This window comes from Eurypyga helias, unplaced genomic scaffold (genome assembly GCF_000690775.1).
Source record: "Eurypyga helias isolate BGI_N326 unplaced genomic scaffold, ASM69077v1 scaffold22399, whole genome shotgun sequence".
Classification (NCBI taxonomy): Eukaryota; Metazoa; Chordata; class Aves; order Eurypygiformes; family Eurypygidae; genus Eurypyga; species Eurypyga helias.
In genome coordinates, this window is record NW_010271693.1 from 1 (window position 1) to 19,412 (window position 19,412).

The following is a 19,412-nucleotide window of genomic DNA, read 5'->3' on the forward strand; positions in this document are numbered from 1 at the left end:
CCCAAACCATGCTGTGATTCTATGTCCCCCTTAGATTATGGCAGTTAACATTTTGAGAATCCCCAAGTACATAAGCCATAGGGTCCATTTTCATAATTTGTCTTTTTTTCTTTTTTACTGCCTGGACTAGTTATAGTCTTAAATAACATACCTTTCTGAAGAGATAAATTTCTACAACAGCTTTTCTGCCTTTTCAAATATTGCAGTTTTTGTTAACAACATGTACCTTGGGATAGCAAAAGCAGAGGAGATAGAGAACTGTGTTAAAAAGTAACAATTGAAAAATACTTTAGTCTTCCTACATGGATCTCTCTGCACACATTCCTGTTCAGATCTCCAGACCCCACAAAGGCGCTTTCAGCATCTCCCAGCTGTCACCTTCTTGACGAGAAGCTGACAAAGACCTGTGCGTCATGTCAGCACACGAGGTGCACAGCACTAGTGAGAGGTTTGATGTTTGTGTATAGTGCTTTGCAATAGGTCTTCACAGTGCTGTACTGAGAATAATTAATCCTCCTTTACTTGATAGTAGTATTTCAAGTATCCCTGCCAGAGGCAATGACAGCTCAGAAGACCACACTGCAGGTCTTTCAGTTCACTGGTTCCTCTCTGCACTTCCAAGCTGGGCCGCCTTCCCAAAGCTACATTTGCCGGCTAGTCTGGAGTAAAACTGGGCTTTTTTACTCACTTGCTTATGTTTGGAGTCAGGGATCTCAGTGTTTTTGACAATCATAGGATGTTTTTAGGTGAGTCATCCCAGAGCCTCAGAATCAGTGGAAAGAAGCAACCTCGGCAGTAGTACAAAGTGCATAAAATCCCCCAAAAGCACAGATGTGTTCGGAAGGAGGGAATGGAGGAAAAATCCTTTAGCACCTACCACTCCTATAGCTTCTACAGCTTCTCACCACTAGCATGGGAGGAATACGTGGAAAACAGTTCTTCTGGGTCATCTTCCCAGTACAGGGGTGTAGCTTAAATATTCCCTGAGAGTACCAGGTCAACATTGAGAAGTCTTCAGGACATACTAAGTCTCCAGAACTGGAGAAACGCTGCAAGAGTGTGTTCCAGTGCACTCTTCTGTGCTGTACTGTCTGAGCCTTACACGTACAAACGGATCTAAGCCATCACGCGTTTAAGACATGCAATAAAAACCAACAATTTTTTTTAGTATGCCCAGTCTTTTAAAAATGACATCTGTTCTAAATCCCTACACAGCTCAATGTTTTTCACTGCATTTCCAAAGCCATTCTTTTGTAAATAGATAATTAGTGCTTAAATACTTCTTTCAAGGGGCTTCTACATTAACATAAAAATAGTGTAATTACCGATGGTCAAAATGGCATGACTACAATTTATAAATTCTAATTTCTTCTGCTGCTCTGAAGCTGATTTTCTTTCTTCTTCAACACAATTTTAATCTGTTTTAAATGTGAGTATGACTGAACCTAAAAATATAAAATACCTGTTAAGGGAGGGAAAAAAAATCACTACCATCATTCCGCAAGATGGAACAGTAAAGTGAAAGTAAAGCCAGCCTAGTGTTCCAGGCTTTTCTGAAGATCTTTTATTCTTTATCACCAACTTCAAAGTAGGGATAATGCTTATTGACCAAAATGAGCTGATTTTGTTCTACAATCTAATACTAGGAACAGGTGATTCTAGTAGTGCTATTTACTATAGCTGGGAGGGCATCTTCACTCTGAAATACTTTTTAGTCTGAAATAAAAATATTATCCTTTGAGGTGACTCTGCCCAAGCCAAGTCCTGAAGTGCACGTCAAATAATTTAATCCCTTTTTTGTGTGTGCGTGTGTGTACGATCCACAAGTATGATTAACATTTTCAGGAAAATACTCTGAAGAGCTAATTATTGTTTTCCACTACGGTGCAAAGCCACTTTCTATTTTTTTATTTCAAATTCAACTTGAACTTGAATTTCAAATAGGAAGACTCTCTTTGATATTGGAAAATCTCAAGGAAACACACTAAAACAATGGATATTATAAAACGTGTTAAAGTGATCTTTCCAATCCATGCACAGAAGAGAATCCTTAGAGAGAACATGGAAGTATGTGTTGCAGCTTATATCACAGATCGGCTATTTAGTTAGATTTCCAGGAAAGTAATCCACAAGCTCAAAGTGACAGTGGGTCCTGGAGCATACACAATTTGGTAATGATATTACAGACTTAAGCAAGGGGAATTACAAGAGCAACTGAGCCAAGCAGGCAATTTCCAGTGCCAACAATATGGGAGATAAAAAACAGAGATGGGTTTGGAGTCATTATTTGATGAGTGCACTAAAGCAGGAAGTGTCTTTGTATTTGTCCTAGAACACGTTTGATTGATATGCAGGTAGGGAATAAATAACAAAACCAAAAATAATGAAAAAGCTGAGGACAAGGACAGCTACAGTGCATAGGGAACTTGATCTCTTTATCTAGCCTTGATTACATAAAATCATAAAATGGTTTGGGCTGGAAAAGACCTTTAAAAAACATCTAGTCCAACCCCCCTGCCATGGGCAAGGGACATTTTTCACTACATCAAGTGGCTCACAGCCCCATCCACCTGACTCTGAACATTTTCAGTGATGGGACATCTATAACCTCCCTGGGCAACCTGTTCTGTGTCTCACCACCCTCACTGTAAAAAATTATTTCATTAAACCTAAACTAAATCTACCCTCTTCCAGTTTAAAGTGGCTGCCCCTTCTCCTGTTACTACAGGTCCTTGCATGATGATGATGTCTTTCATCATCTTTCTTACAAGCTGCCTTTATACACTGAAAGGCTGCTCTAAGTCTCCCCGGAGCCTTCTCTTCTCCAGGCTGAACAAGCCCAACTCTCTCAGCCTTTCAACACAGGAGAGGTGCTCCAGCCCTTGTTTTCGTGGCCTCCTCTGGACTTGCCCCAACAGGTATCTGTATTTAGAAACAATTCCCTTAAATTATTTTTGGCTGTTTAAAACGATGTCATTAAAATCTCCCAGACATATGGGAAAACCAGCCTATGTTCAAAGCTGTCATACCGTGCATCTTTAGAATGTCAGAAAGCCTCACTGCCCTCATGGCTTTGACTTTGGCCCTACCATAATACGTATTTTGTACTTCATTTTTTCTGATTCTTCAAAACCGGATTTTTGAATTTGGAAGAAATATACAGTCAGAGAAGACACTAGGTAAAAAAAGGAAAAGATGAAATATAAAAACAGGAGAAAGGTCAATTTGGGAAAAGAAAGGAGGAAAATAACCAGGCTGACACCATTGGCAAGCCTTGTAAACTGACTATTCGTTCTTTTTTCCCTTCTATTTCCCCTTCTTTTTCTCGGCTACCCTGAGTAAGCATAGCAAAACAGAAGTCTGACTTGCAAAAAGACATCATGATACTGCATGACTGGGCAATAAGAGGACAGACGAAGCTGAATATAAATATGCAGAACAATTCAAGTGCTGGAAAAAATACACCAACTGTAGATACACACTGATGGGTTCTGAACTAGGTTTTACCATTCAGGAAAGAATTCACAGAGTTATAATAGGCAATTTTATGAAAATCCAATCTCATTGTTCACTCACAATCAAACATAAAAACAGAATAATCCACAACACTAGAAATGAAAAGAGAACAAACTAGGAAATTTCATTATGCCAGGGGATGAATCTGCGGTGTTCTCCGACAATGCGCAGTTCTGGTCTCACCATTTTTAAAAGGATGTAGAACGAAGAGGTGAGAGAGATCATGAAAGGCATTTAAGAACTTCTAAACAGTCTTCAGCCTGAAAGATATCTGAAGGGCAGATATAGGAAGAGCCTCCAAATTCTTGAGCAGAATGAGGAAGGAAATTGTTCACTCGCCTCTTTCAGTATTCGGAAACAGCAAATGAAACTAGTAGGTGACAGGTTCAAAATAAGCCAAGTTCTTCACACAATCCGTATCACACTGTGGAACTCTGACACAAGATTGTGTGGGCACTCCAAATTTGCATAGATCCAAAAGGCAATTAAAAACTCAGGGAAGAAAAATCTATATATTAAATACAAAGTAATGCTGTGGCTCAGGAAGTCCTTGGACTGCCTACCAGAGAAAGTTGAGAAAATATGCACATCCAGTTCTCACCAGCATGTCAACCCCTCCATCGAGTTAGGTATCAACCTAACCCTAGTAAAACTTCAAATCCCTCCCTGGGAATTGGGGAGGGGGCTTTGAGAAAAAGAAAAGTGAAAGAAAACAACTAATTACCGATAAGAATGAAGTGAAATGAAATGAAGCGGAGGGCTTTTGGAGTCAGCTGATAAAAAGCATAAAACTAGGTGACTGCGGGGGAGACAAAGCAGAGCACCTTGACTGCCAGCCACAAAGACAACACTGGGCTAGAGAGACCTATCATCTGAGCTGGGAAGGCCTTCCTGTGTACCCACATACAGTTAGCCTAAAAAAGAACATATTTTAGGGTATGACTCAGCAAGGCAACGTGCCTCTATTAGCACAACACTTGAGCATGTGCTCGATATAACCATAAGGTCCATGGAAGTTAATGATGTTAATGTAACATACACTTCGCATCAGACAGGCACAGAAATTTTAGGTAGAACAGAAAGATAAAATCCGAACTTGCTGAAGGGCCTCCTGAAAAGATGAGTGGCACAGACCCAAGAGGGTTATGATGGAACAGAAACCTAAAAAGCAGGAATCAGTGGTACACATAAAGATACGGTGCAAAAGCAGGAGTAGGATGTGTATCTAGTGCCTACAAGGAAGTAGGGATCAAGGGAAGGTGTAATAAAACAACAGTATTTATTTAATAAAACAACAGTGTTTATTCCAAAGCATAAATAAAGTTGTAAGTCTGCTGATGGCAGAAGACCAGAACAAAATAACGAAGTGGGAAGCTGAGCCCTGTGCTAGGGGAGGAAGGAACAAGCAGGGAAATCTGTTGGCAGCAGGTAAGAATGACAGTGGAGGTAAAAGTCCGTCACTTACCTTCTCAAGAAACTAGTAAAATGCTAAGTCAAGGAAGAAGGAGAAGGTTGGGTAGGCTGTGGGAGTTGCAAAATCATGGCAGGTACTGGAAGCAGCTATCTAGAAAAATCAAAACTGTTGGATTCTAGTGCCTTTCACAGCAAAGTTGACAATCAGCAAACACCTTTGCAATTTCTTCGACCCAAAGAGAACACTTTTAACCACTGCACCATTTACTGTCGATTTTGCAAACACTCAAGGTATTCAAGAGTTGATCAATTGTCCATTTAAAACAAACAAACAACTTTCAAAAAAAGACAATATTTCCATTTTGAAATGTCATGGACTGTAATTTTTAAAAAAAGGTTAGTTTTGAACTGGAACAAAGCTTTAAATGATAGCTGAATGAAACCTACGCAGCGATGCCAAACCATTTTTCTATTGGATTTTCCAGAATGAGCTAAAAAACTAAGTTAAATTTTCCATTTTTTCAAACTGCCAAGAAACTGAAAACAATCTTTAAGTTGCTAAATCTGCGTATCACGACGACGCACTTGCACAGAACTCAAACCACCAAGAACACCTTTTCCCAAACCGCACGCTACCACGAAGTTGGAAGCGTGCCTGAAAAGTCAGAAAATTAAGCCTTCTTTGGAATAAAAATGATGAAGAGACCATCACAGGAACGCCTTGGGAAATCTCCCTACCATACCGAGAGGATTTCAGCTTAAGGACTTCTTCCGAACCCTGTGCAGCTGTGACCAGCAGGGAGGCAGATGGAGAACTAGGGAGACAAAAACTGTGCAGCAAGTCATGTGTGTAGCCCCCACCCCTGCTTGCTAGCAATATCCCAAAGCGCTTTCCTTCCCACACCAGCAGATAAATAAAATGAGTATTACTTAGAAAGGAGAACCATATGGTTTGCATAAACTTTGTATGCTGTTTTCAGTACATTATTATAATACATGGTAGAGACCTACAAAACAGGATTAAAATCTGCTTTCTGTTTTACAACCAACCTGTTCCATACAGGTGAGGGCACTACAACAGTGTGTGTTACTTCCACATGCCATCCCTACCTTAATACTCACAGAACAATGCAATTCTTCCATGTGGGGCATACTGTTGGGTTCCCAAGCTCAAATAAATATTTATCGGCCTTGCTGATAATTATTTGCTAGTAAATATTTGTTTAAATTGTGAAGTCCTGACATTTTTTATATTCCATTTCAGCCTACATACATCTGTCTGCTTTGTGCCTTCCCAGTGCGGAATGCTGCAATATGTAGCAAAAAAAGAGACACGGAAAATGCAAAAATATCAACCACAGGAAGGAAAATCAACCTAAAAACTGAAATCCATTACCCTTAAACTGTGTCCTTTCTCTCTCCAACTCCCTCATTGCCTTTCACCCTTTTTTTTTTTTTGATAATGAAGTATCAGAATCCAGAATCTATTTTTATTCTAAATTAAGGTATCTGCACTGCTGCAGAACAATACCGATCAGGGTTTTCGTCTGGATACAGTGTATGCTTTCCAATTTTCACTGTCATTTTTTTTTTTTTTAGCATATACAAAACATTGCAGAAGCACATGTAAATCACCACTCTCTTGCCCAGTGGAACAGAATTTCAGTTACCAATGCCAACAGTTGCCTACAGAAGGCATCTACATCTGGTCTGCTACATCCAAGACAGCAACCACAGGCACACGTTTTGCTTTGTTTGGAATTCATCACTGTGGTGCAGCTGAGCCTCAGATGAAAAAACAAAAAGCTATGAGCCTCCGGGGTTAAACAGACAAATGTTTTCAGTCACAACAACTTTTTTTGCAAGGAAGCAAAGCCATAACAATGTATGTAAGAGGTTTTATGTAAATCATTAAAGGTCTACTGACTTAAATTGTTGCTAACACCAAGAAGTTGCTTAATGTACACTTGAGAGTGTGAAGGCAGAACAGATGAATAGTCTCACAAATCTTATTTGCTCAGTTGGAAAAAAGCAAAAAAATATTTGTAAGAAAAAAAACCCAACTGATTCCTGCTTGCTGCCATTCAAATTTGAAAGTCAAATTAATATTCAGCATTTCTGAGTGCACGATGGTTTTTACTGGGAGGCAGAAGGGGCAGATACAATCAGTAAACAAATTTACTTTCAAATCCACACAGAATTCAATACCTACCTAGCCATTCGTTGAATTTTTTTACTTCACTAGGAAGTCCCAGCTCCGTAAAATCACCAGCATGTATTAACACGTCTCCATATGGCATTTGGATGGGATCAGTTCTTGAGTGAGTATCAGAGATACAGACAAATCGTGTATATCCTGGAGGTTTGGGAGCATCATGAGGCACCGGATCAACCCTGTCGGAAAGGCATCGTAACAGGGTTATAAATTACTTATGTACTTCTTAGTGTCTACTCTGCAATTCTAACACTATTTTTTACCTTCACAAAAGATTATACGGACTTCTAGATCTGTCTGATGGAAGGGATTTATTAAAACAAACCTAACACTAATGGGAGGTGTAAAAATTCCTGATGTTCACATCACAACATTTCCCGTATTTGTTGGTTAGACGGATTAATTTAAAGAGATTAAGGAAAAGAGACTGAACTATGGCAGTAACTCTGAAACAAATACTTACAAATAAATCAAAGGCACTGTCAGTTTCAAAGGAACACTACTATCCCGTCTCATTGTTTAAATATGATTACATGGTACACAGGGAGAAGATTTATTTTAGATACATAAATACATTTAAATGCATTTTTTCTAATTATAACTTTTTTTTTTTTCTTCCTGCGAGTTATATAATTCCAGCAAATTTAATTAACACATTTTGGAGATATGTTTCAGTGTGTTAATGCAAAGCAAGATAAGAACTCTCCTGACAACAGCTGTAAATGTACGTTCAGGTCTGACTATTGTCAGGACAAATGTGGCAACTTTCTGGGCTTAATTATACTAAATGAAATCAGATGCCGTAAGGGGCGAGGCTGCATTGTTCAGAGCCCAATCTCGATATTCAGAACTGAGGAAATTAAAAGATCTGACCCAGTCTGATGAGACTTACTTATGATTTAGAAGAGGAAAGCAGAGAACACCTCTCTGCTATATGAGGAATACTTATTTTCGACACAATCTTTTTACCCTGCATCCATATTTTGTTGGAATATATAGAAGCAAGTCTATCTATACGCAGCTATACCATATCTGCTATTCCAGTTAGGGAATTCTGGTGGAATAAAATCAAAAAGCCAGAGACGCAAGAGTTATATTTATGTCACTAGAAACCAGAGTTATACAGAACTGTTATGACGTATTTTATTTTTACAACATTTATTTTGAAAGAATAAATAAAATTAGTTTTGTTCACTGTTGCAGCGTGTAATACGTATTCCTATCCCTTGTTGGTTGTGCTTCAATTCAGGAGCTTACTTTCGTATAAATAAACTCAGGAAAAAAGTTAGAGATCATTGCTATTAATAATACTACCCCTGTTTACTGGGTAAGTTTTCAAAAGGTATTTTATTGCTTGAAAGACATAACAATCTTTAATCATGCAATCTTTTCTCTAAGTCAAAGAACTCTATGAAATTTATAGGTGGGTAAACTGAGGTGTTTTTGACAGCCTCACAAGATTAGTGAGAGAGTGAGGAGTAAATGTAAAACATTCAAATCTTTTATATAAATTCCTAGCATTTTCTACAACATAACTACAAAACTACAGTCTGAACAAATTATTTTATACCTGTCTTTCCTATACCTTTTTAGGAAGAAGAAATGTTGGGGGTTTTACAGCAGTACTGGAGAAACACCAAGTACCTTGTAGCTGTCTTTCTGAGGTCCTAGTTTTTGAGCAGAAAGTAGCCAAACCCGAGGTAAGGAGTGAAACCAGCTGCGATGGAATCATACCTAATGTAGCCCAGCAGTATGTACACGCTCGCGGGGTATGTAAGCAGGCACGTCCTGGAAACCGTACAGCTGGGCTGACAAAGAGCGGAACGTCTGGACCCTGAGAGCGAGCAGCTGCAAGCACTGCGTGGAGGGCTGGTGGAGCGTGCGTCTCGCGAGAGGACCACAGGCGCTCGCACAAGATGAAAAAACTCAGCAAGAAGATGTTAGATGCAGGGGGCGTTAGGCAGGAGGTCACCACCTCAAAGAGTGCAGCTGCGTGACTGCCACTGCATGTTGCAGGTGCCCGTTTTGGAGGGAAGCTCCGCGGGTGGTGGGCAGAGGCAGCAGGGGTGCAAGGGGATACGGATGGTGGGGTTTAGATGAGTGAGTGAGTGAGGCTTGTCATACGGTGCGAGCTGCATGAAGGGTAACGCATGCAGCTCCTGGAGTTCCTCCGCCAAACGCACTGGGATGGCCGGATAAAAATGATGAGGAGCTGACTCTGGCTACTGCTGCAGCCATTCAAGCCAAAAAGACTAAACATCAGTTCAGTAGACAAATTTCTGACCATTGCTCTCCCTGCCCAGCACTTCCCAAAGTGAGTTACAGGACGTATTCATAAGCTAGCTTTAAATGGTGCACACTACCCTGGCACATCGCAATTGGGCTTGTTCAGCCTGGAGAAGAGGAGGCTCCGAGGAGACCTCATTGCAGCTTTCCAGTATCTGAAGGGGGCCTACAAGGGTACTGGGAGAGGACTTTTTACAAGAGCCTGTAGTGACAGGACAAGGGGGAACGGGTACAAATTGAAATCAGGGAGGGTTAGATTAGATATCAGGAAAAAATTCTTCCCGGAGAGGGTGGTGAGGCACTGGAACAGTTTGCCCAGAGAAGCTGTGGATGCCCCATCCCTGGAAGTGTTCAAGGCCAGGCTGGACGAGGCTTGGAGCAACCTGGTCTAGTGGAAGGTGTCCCTGCCCATGGCAGGGGGGTTGGAACTGGATAGTCTTCAAGGTCCCTTCCAACCCAAACCATTCTGTGATTCTATGATTCTATGATTCGGACTGCTCTGAAATGCCACTTTCTGTCTTTTCATGGTAGGGCAGCCTTTAAAGCAGGTGCCGCTTCTCCTTCCGAAATCTTTTAAAGCTCAACACAGCAGTTCAGCCGGGTGTTGGGGAGTAGCATGCGTTTCACATGTTGCTCCTCTGAAGCTGAATGTAAAAAACAACAGACTTACCATGGCAACATGCCTTTTCTTACAGTTTGGATGGGGATGGGGCAGATGCGGACAGCATTTCCCGGGTTGCTGAGGTACGTATAACTCAAATCCTGTGCAATGGGCCAGAGAATTTTCACGGGAAAAGGCATCAATACAAAAAAAAACCCAAATAAATGAGATGCAGATTTTCCATGTTGAAGCGATACGCACACACCAAGGCCGTATGCAGGTAAAAACATATGTCAACTTTCACAAACGCATCTAAGTTGTATTACTGGAAACAATTCCTGAAGGCTCAATCCCCATGTTCTTGTGTAACGCATTCCCACAGCAGCTGTCACACCAACACCCAATGCACTGCTTGCAGCGTGAGCAGAGGAATAAAGACCTGCTGATTATTTTCGTGCAAATGCTTTTGTTTTTCTTTAAACAAGTATGAAAACTTGCAGAGAAACAGAAAAGCAAAGTTAAAACATCTCAGAGCAAAAACACTGCCAGAGGTAGTTTATACACTAGATTTCAGTGGTTTCACAGTGGAGCAAGACAGGAACTTTCCAGAAACTACTGATGGACTTGAAAACTGACAGAATTTACCACTGTTCTTGGTCAGTGGCAACCCAGTCAGCACACAGGCACAGGGATGCCTGACTAAGATGGGGCTGGGAAAGGTCTGTCAGCATGTAATGGGTGCTAAAAAGTGAAATGAGAAATATAAAGCTGCACAGAGGAGCAAGGAAGAGCTGCAAGACTGAATTCAGAAGAAAAGGGGCACAAAAAACCCTGTGGTTAAAGTAGTTTACAGGTTCAGACATTAACAGGTCTATGTGAAATCTGTTCATGATTGCCTGCAACATCACTAATCTAGGTATTCTGAACTATACACAAAGATGTGGCAAAGCCCTCACCTCCCTGAAGTTAACGACAAAACTTGCACGGACTAAGGCAGGGCTAAGATTTAACCCATAACAATCATGTGAATAAAAGGTGCTTTTGTTACACTTTTTATGTCTACTTTTCCCTTCTTTGTTACTATTCTATTCACTGGCAGGAGGCAAAAGCAATCCTGCTGGTATTCAGAAACATTATTTACGATTTCTGTACCAAGAGAAAGAATAGGTCAGATTGCAGTAAATGTTTCAATTGATTGAGCCTGTTTTTCTATTTGCACAAGCTTCTTCAGTAGTATTAATCATTTATGAGAGATGGCTAAACTCTTCTGAGGAACCTTTTTCTAAAGATAGCTTATTTTCAACTACTTGCTTAGGTGCTCAACCTCTATTGTGCAGCTGATTGTCTAAGCCCTCCGGTAATATGATTTGTGACTGGTTAGAAGTTTAAACAGCACAGTGTTGAGTACCGAGTGGATACTAATAAATAACCTATTTTCAGCCCAGTAAAAAACATTCAGCTTTTAAGACCAGTGAACAAATTCACGAGCGGTCAGGAACTGCCTGAATATTCACAGAAAATAGCTAAAGCAACCTGCATTTGGCATTTTCATTTTTTTAAAGTATTTCTGTACCCACACTTGTTTGTTTGTACTTTTGCTACCATTTGCCAGCTCTATAAACAAAAGATGTTTCCCAGTGCTAACACTCAACTTACTGTACTGTTTGCATTTCAACAGTACCTAAAATCCCCAACACAGACCATAAGCTAATACACTGCCCCCAAAAACGTGAGTGTTCGCTCAATACCCTGGTATACACGTTTGGCTTCAGATTTTTTTACTACAGTACCTAATTTATGCCAGAGAATGTACGCAAGAATTCACTAAACAGACACACAGCATTCAACCAGTCATATTTGCTGAGTTTTTTTAACTGCAGAAATCATGGCCTATGTTTGTAAATTATCAGATCATATTAAATACCAAAAATGTGAATGAGGTGATAATTTATTCAGTCCTCCTAAAGGAAAAAAAATTTTCCTTTAAAAAAATTAAAACCAGCCTCCTGATCTAAAGATAAGGCTGCTTCTCTCTTTAATAAACACAGTAAAATGGTGCAGACATTTTTGTTCCCTATAAAAATATTTTACAGTAGAATTTTATACTTAATTTATTTGTAATAGCTTTCCTGTTTTGCTCTTCCTTCTGGCTTTAAACTTTATGGGAGGTTTCATTTTGTAATTATAATTCTCCACTTTACATTACAAGTAAATCATTTAGAGCAGTTAATTTTACTGATGTTGTCATTATATAAGAAGTCAGAAACAAACACATTATTTTAATTACTCTTTAAGCACTTGGCATCTTCGGCACATCGATATGAAAGTAAGTTGTCGGATGGGTGCCCACACTATTTTATTTATTGATACCATTTTCCCCTTGTATGTAGCTGTAATATAACTAACCAAACAGTATATGTTGTACGGATGCAGGCTTGGTATTTTGAACAGCTATTTCCATCAGTAAGCAAGTGCACAACGCAAACAAACATTATTAAGATTGCAGAAGGTATCATCCTTGTAGCACCTCTTATTTTATTACCACTGCGTGTTGTTTATTTCTCTTTCTAATACGTAAGTATTATGTGTTAAGGTTACGCCAGTGGAGTGATCTTTCTCCCATCCTTTAACAAAGTTCTTACACTTTCCAAATGGACCGAGTTTGTATCATTACAGAGATTATTATTATTAGAAAGGCAGAAAAACACTGTTCTTTGAATTCTTTTTGACTGGTCTATCAAATGCCACATCGACAAGGCAATAACAATTCAGAAGGCTGTGCTAGCGCAATAACAAAACTATAATACTTACATTTGCACATGTGGGGGCTGAAAACGTCCCTGGTTAATGTTGTAGAACGTGAAAGCCTGTGTGGGGTTGGAGCTGTACTCATCCACTTCAATTATGAGTCTACTGTGCTGATGCCTTCTAGCTGCCATAATGTGCGACTGGGCGAAAGCCATGCTTGCACCGCGTGGTTCGGCTGTTTCAGGCAAACATATCTGCTATCTTCCTACATCGATGGAAGAAGACCATGACATCTCCTTACCTAATCAGCTTGTTCCCCTTCGAAAAACCTAAAAGCAGATTGAAGAGATGAAGCATGACTGTTTGAGAGTTAATCTGTTTGGAATTTGCTTTATTTAATATGAGATGAAGAAGGGTTACGGAGGGACGAAGACACACAGCTCGCAGAACTCATCACAAACCTTTCCAACTCAGCAATTCGATGAACGTGCTTTAGTTGGGGGTGGGACACAGGGTGGGGGTGGGAAGCAGGGGTGGAAGTGGACTCGCTGAAGAACGCTGGGGCAACTCGCTCACATATTTCAGATATTTAACACAAATCTAACAGGCAAGGCAGTCATTCAGAATGGTGCGTCAAACAATAATGTTTCTTCAACACAATCATTTACTTTCTCATTTTATTGCACTGCTGAATGTTTATTCCCCATCCTCCTTCAAAAAAAACCCCATCAAACCTGAAACTGAACACACGACTAAAATGCGAGTTACTTAAACAAGAATCAGTTTAACCAACTCTTCGGGAAGTCTGCACCACTCATTATGGGGAAGCACCGCAAGCGGTTGTGCTTCACATCCTAAGGAACAGAGCCAACGGCCAGTAGCTCCTGCTGTTAGAACACCACTGAAGGAACTCCTGACACACCTATGAAGGGCCCTCCCCTCCAAACACATTCTCTTCTCAGTCATCACTAGCCCAGTATTCTGGATTCATTGGAAAAGAAAGTGATTCGAAGGCTAACACACAGTTAAATGTCATTAAATATTAAAAAAAGTAAAATCCATACAGGTTTTATGTTTGGGAATAAATTTTTCCCTGAAGGTTATGCAAGCCTAGAACAGCAGTGCTGAAAATGGGTAGAGGAATCAGCAAAGTGAAACCAAGTGGAATGCAAAGAGTATCCCCTAGAAACAGCAGAAAGTAATTTAAATGTGAATTTTACTTTTACTTCCCGGCTTTAATAAAAAATGGATTATAAGCTATAAAGGTGGGTATTTTTACAGTATAATTTTGCATCCTTTCTAGAAGTTGTCTGTCTTAAATATTTACTTTCATGAGAGCAAGGGCTCTTTTCTTCTAGGGAACACAAGAAATCTGCTTCAGAAAATGTATTTCATGAAAAGCCATGCTAGAAGGCAGCAGTTCACTTACTACACGCAGTCTCTGGAGAGCGGGACTACTAGTTTTCTGTGTGACCTTGCTGATGTGCCTTACTTCCATTGTGAGGGGACCACTGCCAAGAGTGATGGATGAGGGATGTATCATAGTCACTCAAATGTTTAAAGCTATTTACAGGTACTTAGGTCTGATTCAGTGGCACTGGCAGTCAAGCACCTAAGCATCTTTAAAACCTTCGGTTGCTGCTTAACTACTACAGATGTTAAGTGCTCCAGGAAGAGGCGGTGTATTTTTGTTTGGGGAAATCTTGTTCTCAGGAAACTGAAATGAGAGATTCAGCTCCGTTTTGCTACTTGCGGAATGGCTGTAAAATGATGACAACTTGCTGTCACTAACAACCCGCAGGAAAACAGTCAGAGAATAAAAGAGCACATTCCTTCATGCCCTCCCCAGAGCTGAGTGGTAAGGAAACGGTCGCATAACAAGGAAAATTTTGGATTTTAGACACTGTCAGATGCTGCGTTCAGGCTGCGGAACAAGCAACAGCACAACGGAATGTGCCAGAGCAGGGGGAGGGAAGGGAGGCACGATCCTTGTAAGAATAATCAAGTACAAATTGCTGCATTTAGGAAATAAGAAATTATGATGGCAGATGTGAAGAACCCTCCCTGAGGAGCTTCCTGTATTAAATGATGCATTTGTAAAGAAGTTTGAATAGGCAAGGTCAGAGATTTTATAGGGGGCAAACTGTTCCACGTGAACCTACTTCTGTTTGAAAGAAACTATTAGTACTGGTGACCTCTAGAAATATTCTCCAGGAAGATTAATAATTTATGATTCCACAGCTCTACATGAGGGTTTCCAACTACCTGCAAAACACAGCCTTTGTCTTCTAATTCAGGGATTATGCCCACTTTATGCACAACTGAACTGCAGTTACAAAGGAGTTAAGGCACTGCCTTAGGGAGCAAGTATCTCCCTTTGGCCTTACTAAGTTCTCAGGAGCTCACGGCAGCGGAGAAAGCGGCTTCTGTCAGCCTCCTCTTTGGGTCCTGTCTTTGTGAATTCTCTCCAATTACACATCAAATCTGCCGCAGAAACAGCAGATGTATGCAACTACCCCAATGTCCACTCTTAAGCTCTGCTTCCTCTTTCTGGATAAATGGAAAACTGCACTTCCCAACACTAACTCACAAGGACAACAGAAACAAATCACAGCCAGCACACCCCTGATGCTCCCTTTAGTGCTGAAGAGTTTGTTCTTCTAAGCAGGGAATCAATCCTTGTACAGGCGAGAGTCTGTGTACCACACCGTTACGCCAGCTTGAGAGGATGCTAGCCACAGACATCCAGCAAGAAGTTCACCATATAAACATGTAGAAAATGGGAAGACAACATATTTCACTCGAGGTAAGGGAAAAAAAAAAAGGGGAAAAAAGCCTGATATGACAGCGCTGCTAAGCCTTCTGCCAAACGACAGTCACCCGACATCCACCCTGGACACATAAAAAGCATCCAAGACTGTAAAAGAAAAGAAAGAGCCAGATCCTGTAATAAAAATAACTAGCAGTCATGTGAATTGCCTGTGCTAAACAAAAATCAGATATGTAGCACACATAATCAGTAAGCATAATTCAACAGCAAGCTTAATTCAGGCTCATTTCAGAAACATACACAGATGTCTTTGAACCTTACCTTTCAGTCTAGAGTTTTCTTCCTGCATAAGTGGTTGGCTGACTACTAACATTCTTGGTGTTCGACAGAACAAGCTGTCTCTTTCCAGCTTGACTGATAACCAGACTGACACCCATTACTCCCCTCTTTCTGTTTCCATTTCCAACTGTCCCCCAAATCAAAACTTTTTCTTTTAATATTCTAAAATCCCTTCCCTTCCTAAACCAGATTATAAAATGCAGCAGGGAAATAATTATCTGCTGCTAGAGCATGCAAGTTTTAAAATTATATGCCCAGTATTACCTACACAGAGCATTAAGACTCAAATCCCCACAGCAACAACATGCTAACCATCCTCTTCCCCCAGACTTATGGAGCTGTGGGATGTCTGCCAGGGAAAAACAGAGAAATGTAAAAAGGACTGCAAGAACATGAATACTAAAATAAATATCACAAACCTGGCTGTTAGAATCACAGACTGGGAAAAAAACTATTAAATCAGCTAAGCCATCTTCTTACTGATGGCAGGAATGTTCTCCATACATTATTTTTTCCGCTGCTTTCTCCAGCGGGTGATCAAATATTCCCGTTCTCTGATCCACTGCCCACTGCCTACAATGGACACTGCTCCACCACCTTCAGAAAGCCATAAACTATGTGGACCGCAACATCCCTCCTGAGGAATTACTGGACTAGGCAGGTGCTTGAACACAGACATGTATTTAAATCCTTTGATGAGCTCCTCAAAGAAATCTTGTATTATGATTTTTTTTTTTCCTTCAGACTGAAATTTCTGGTATTTTCATCTCACAGCCTTCTTGTATAGCTGCCATAATTATTTCCCTCTTTTACATGAATTTTACAGCCTTTTTATGCATCCTACTTCCCTTTTTTTTTCCATTTCAAGCCAACGTTTTATTTTAATCTCACTTCCCCACTCGCAGATCCTGCTTTATTCTGCGTTCATCCTTCAATTCACTCTCATGACCACTGTCTCTCACCCTATCTCATTCCATTGTCCCCACTGTTCCCTCCATCATCTACCCTTTGTTTCAAGCCTACAATACAACACTGAGACTTCTTGAAAATTATTCCAGCAACACACAAAATGAATGCAGACTTAAAACCAACATGGCTCAAGCAGATGTCACTGAAATAATGATTAGAAACCAAGATAAAGTACTGATGATGATGATCCTCATAAAAAAAAGAAGTTATGAATTAAGAGAGAAAACTGTGAAGGAGTTACCTGTTGAGCCCTGAACTTCACTACATTACAAAACATCTGAAGGTCAAGAAGTACAACATTGCTATAGCACACCCCAGCTAGAGTTGATGCAGGGCAGTTGCCACATTCTGCACTAACAACAGTGAGATAACGTAAAGAAAGAAGAGGATGCTGGGACTCTCGGCAGTACCAAGAGCAGTGGCAAAGATGTACCTACAGAAAACATGTTCTTTTTGCTCAGTGTCTGACAAACTGGGATTTGGGGAGGCACTGAAGATACAAAACGTAGTATCCAAAAGAAAAAAAAAAAAGGCATTTTCATGCAGCTATAAAACAAAGCCATACATCTTTTAGGGAAAGCCAGTAAGACAATTGCAGTAAAATACTTTTAAAAAAAGCAGGGGAGAGTTTGTGATAGATCACATACAGACACAGTTGCTTCTTGCGCAAATCTCGGATACTGTTAAACAGAAACTGTTCCAAGACCTTCATCAAGGGTTCACGTCTTCCCATGTACTGCACTACAGTGATCCCCATAAACTAAAGATCATCCTTTACATGGTGAAGTAGACCCTTTATTTAAACCCAGAGAAAAGTGCTACAGAGTATTCTGTAGCAATGGTTCCAACTGTCACAGTAATGTTCCTATAACCACTACTGACTGGCTTCATTATCACAAATTACTATTTTTGTTTTAAGCCCTCCCCCCGCAAAAAGCTTGCTATAGACTGACCAGCAATAAGCGAACATACTGGAACCAGTAAAGCAATCACTTCCTATGAGAAATAGGCTGAAAATGCTAAAGGTTTTTTTGCTGTCTAAAATACCCATTTCAGATACTCCAGAGAGGAGCCAATCAATGGAATTATTCTGCTATCTTCAGTACTGCCATTGGGAAATGAATATTGAAATAATCCTAAAAAGGCATTATTCTGTGGGAAAGGATGAGCTGCGCAAACCACTCTGCAGATGAAAGCTTTTCCAAAGAGACACACTCTCCTCTTCCTCCTCCTCGTTTTCTGACACAGAATGCAAGTCCTGGCAAACCAAAACCACCGAGTCTCCCCTTAGCAGACTGGTTTGGACTCACTCAACAGATGAGGACTTGAAAGTGAAGACAGCCTAATCAAACGTCATTGAGACACTTGCAGACCTTAAGGTTGATCATGCGCATTTCTACCGATGGCATCATTAGGCTTCCGAAATGAACATGACTTGTTGTAGACGGAAACATTTCCCACTGCATTTATAACATAAACAAATAAAACTGCAATGAACTGAAGGGAAATACGCACTTACAAGCCCTTTTCCCAAAGCAAACGCTTTATGTACCTGCAATTTGTGTCGATTAGAACTAAACAACAGCATTAAAAAATGAACAGACTCCTCGAGGATATCTGAAAGACAATCTCATAACCTGTGGTGCCGTTTAGGGTGTTCACCATCCTTCCAAACCTCCCAGAGTTCTTCACGATGAACAGAGTGACCTAGAAATCCCGCTGGGAAACCTAACCCTACTTCAGCCGCAGAAGCAGCAGAGTGACCTAGAAATCCCGCTGGGAAACCTACCCCTCCTCCAGCCGCAGAAGCGGCACAGCCCTCAACAGCCATAGTTTGTGTAAATGCCAGTTTAACGGTGGTGGAGCGTGCCAAGGCGACAGCCTTCCAGCCCCGGCAGAGCGCTGCAGGCCTGGCTCCCGCCCCGGGCCTGGCGCATGTCCCCAGGCCGCTGGCGTGCCTCAGGCCTCGCTGCAGCCGCTGCCATGGGCAGGCAGCTCTGACCACGTATCCACACAGGCCAGGACATCCCCGGGTTTAAGCAGCAAATACATGTACAGATGAGGCAGAGTTTTGTAATGCCGATTTATGGCCGCAAAAAATAATGGAACGCGCTCACTGTTCCGTTTTTGAGTAGCATGAGATGGCAACACTTATGGCTCCCCCCGTTTCTCCGGGGAAAGGTACGGTGGCTGTGCAGGTTTGTAAAGTTGTCTTAAGGTCAAAAGCTGGAATAAAACCTTTACAAATGCCTCTTTGCCACGGCTCTTCCCGTGGATTTCACAATCCTCGTCTGGTAACTTGAGCCTATATGCTCCACTGCGGTATCTGCAACACCCTTTGCCTATAGCATACCTTTAATTGAAAAAGATCTTAAGCATCCCGTTTTTCAGTCTCTGCCATCTCCAGTGGCACCTGGTAAAAGATGTTACACCATCCCCAGGATTTACTGAATGCCTCTTTGAGCGGTCTTTTTAAAAATGATGGTCTGCGATGGTTTTCTGTGCCAGGGAATCTAAATTTGCTAGCTGTTACCAGTCAAAAAATACTCAGTTCT

At 40.9% G+C, this 19,412-nt stretch overlaps 1 protein-coding gene across 1 annotated transcript; it reads right to left on the reverse strand.

Annotated features, from left to right (window-relative positions):
* Positions 1-6,950: 6,950 nt before the first annotated feature.
* LOC104515066 (metallophosphoesterase domain-containing protein 1-like) lies at positions 6,951-13,108 on the reverse strand. Its single transcript, XM_010158910.1, has 2 exons — positions 12,843-13,108; positions 6,951-7,323 (listed from the first exon to the last, which is right to left on the reverse strand). Exons 1-2 carry the CDS (start codon positions 12,992-12,994, stop codon positions 7,131-7,133), a joined length of 345 nt encoding a protein of 114 aa, XP_010157212.1. The 5' UTR covers positions 12,995-13,108; the 3' UTR covers positions 6,951-7,130.
* Between the last annotated feature and the right edge of the window lie 6,304 nt (positions 13,109-19,412).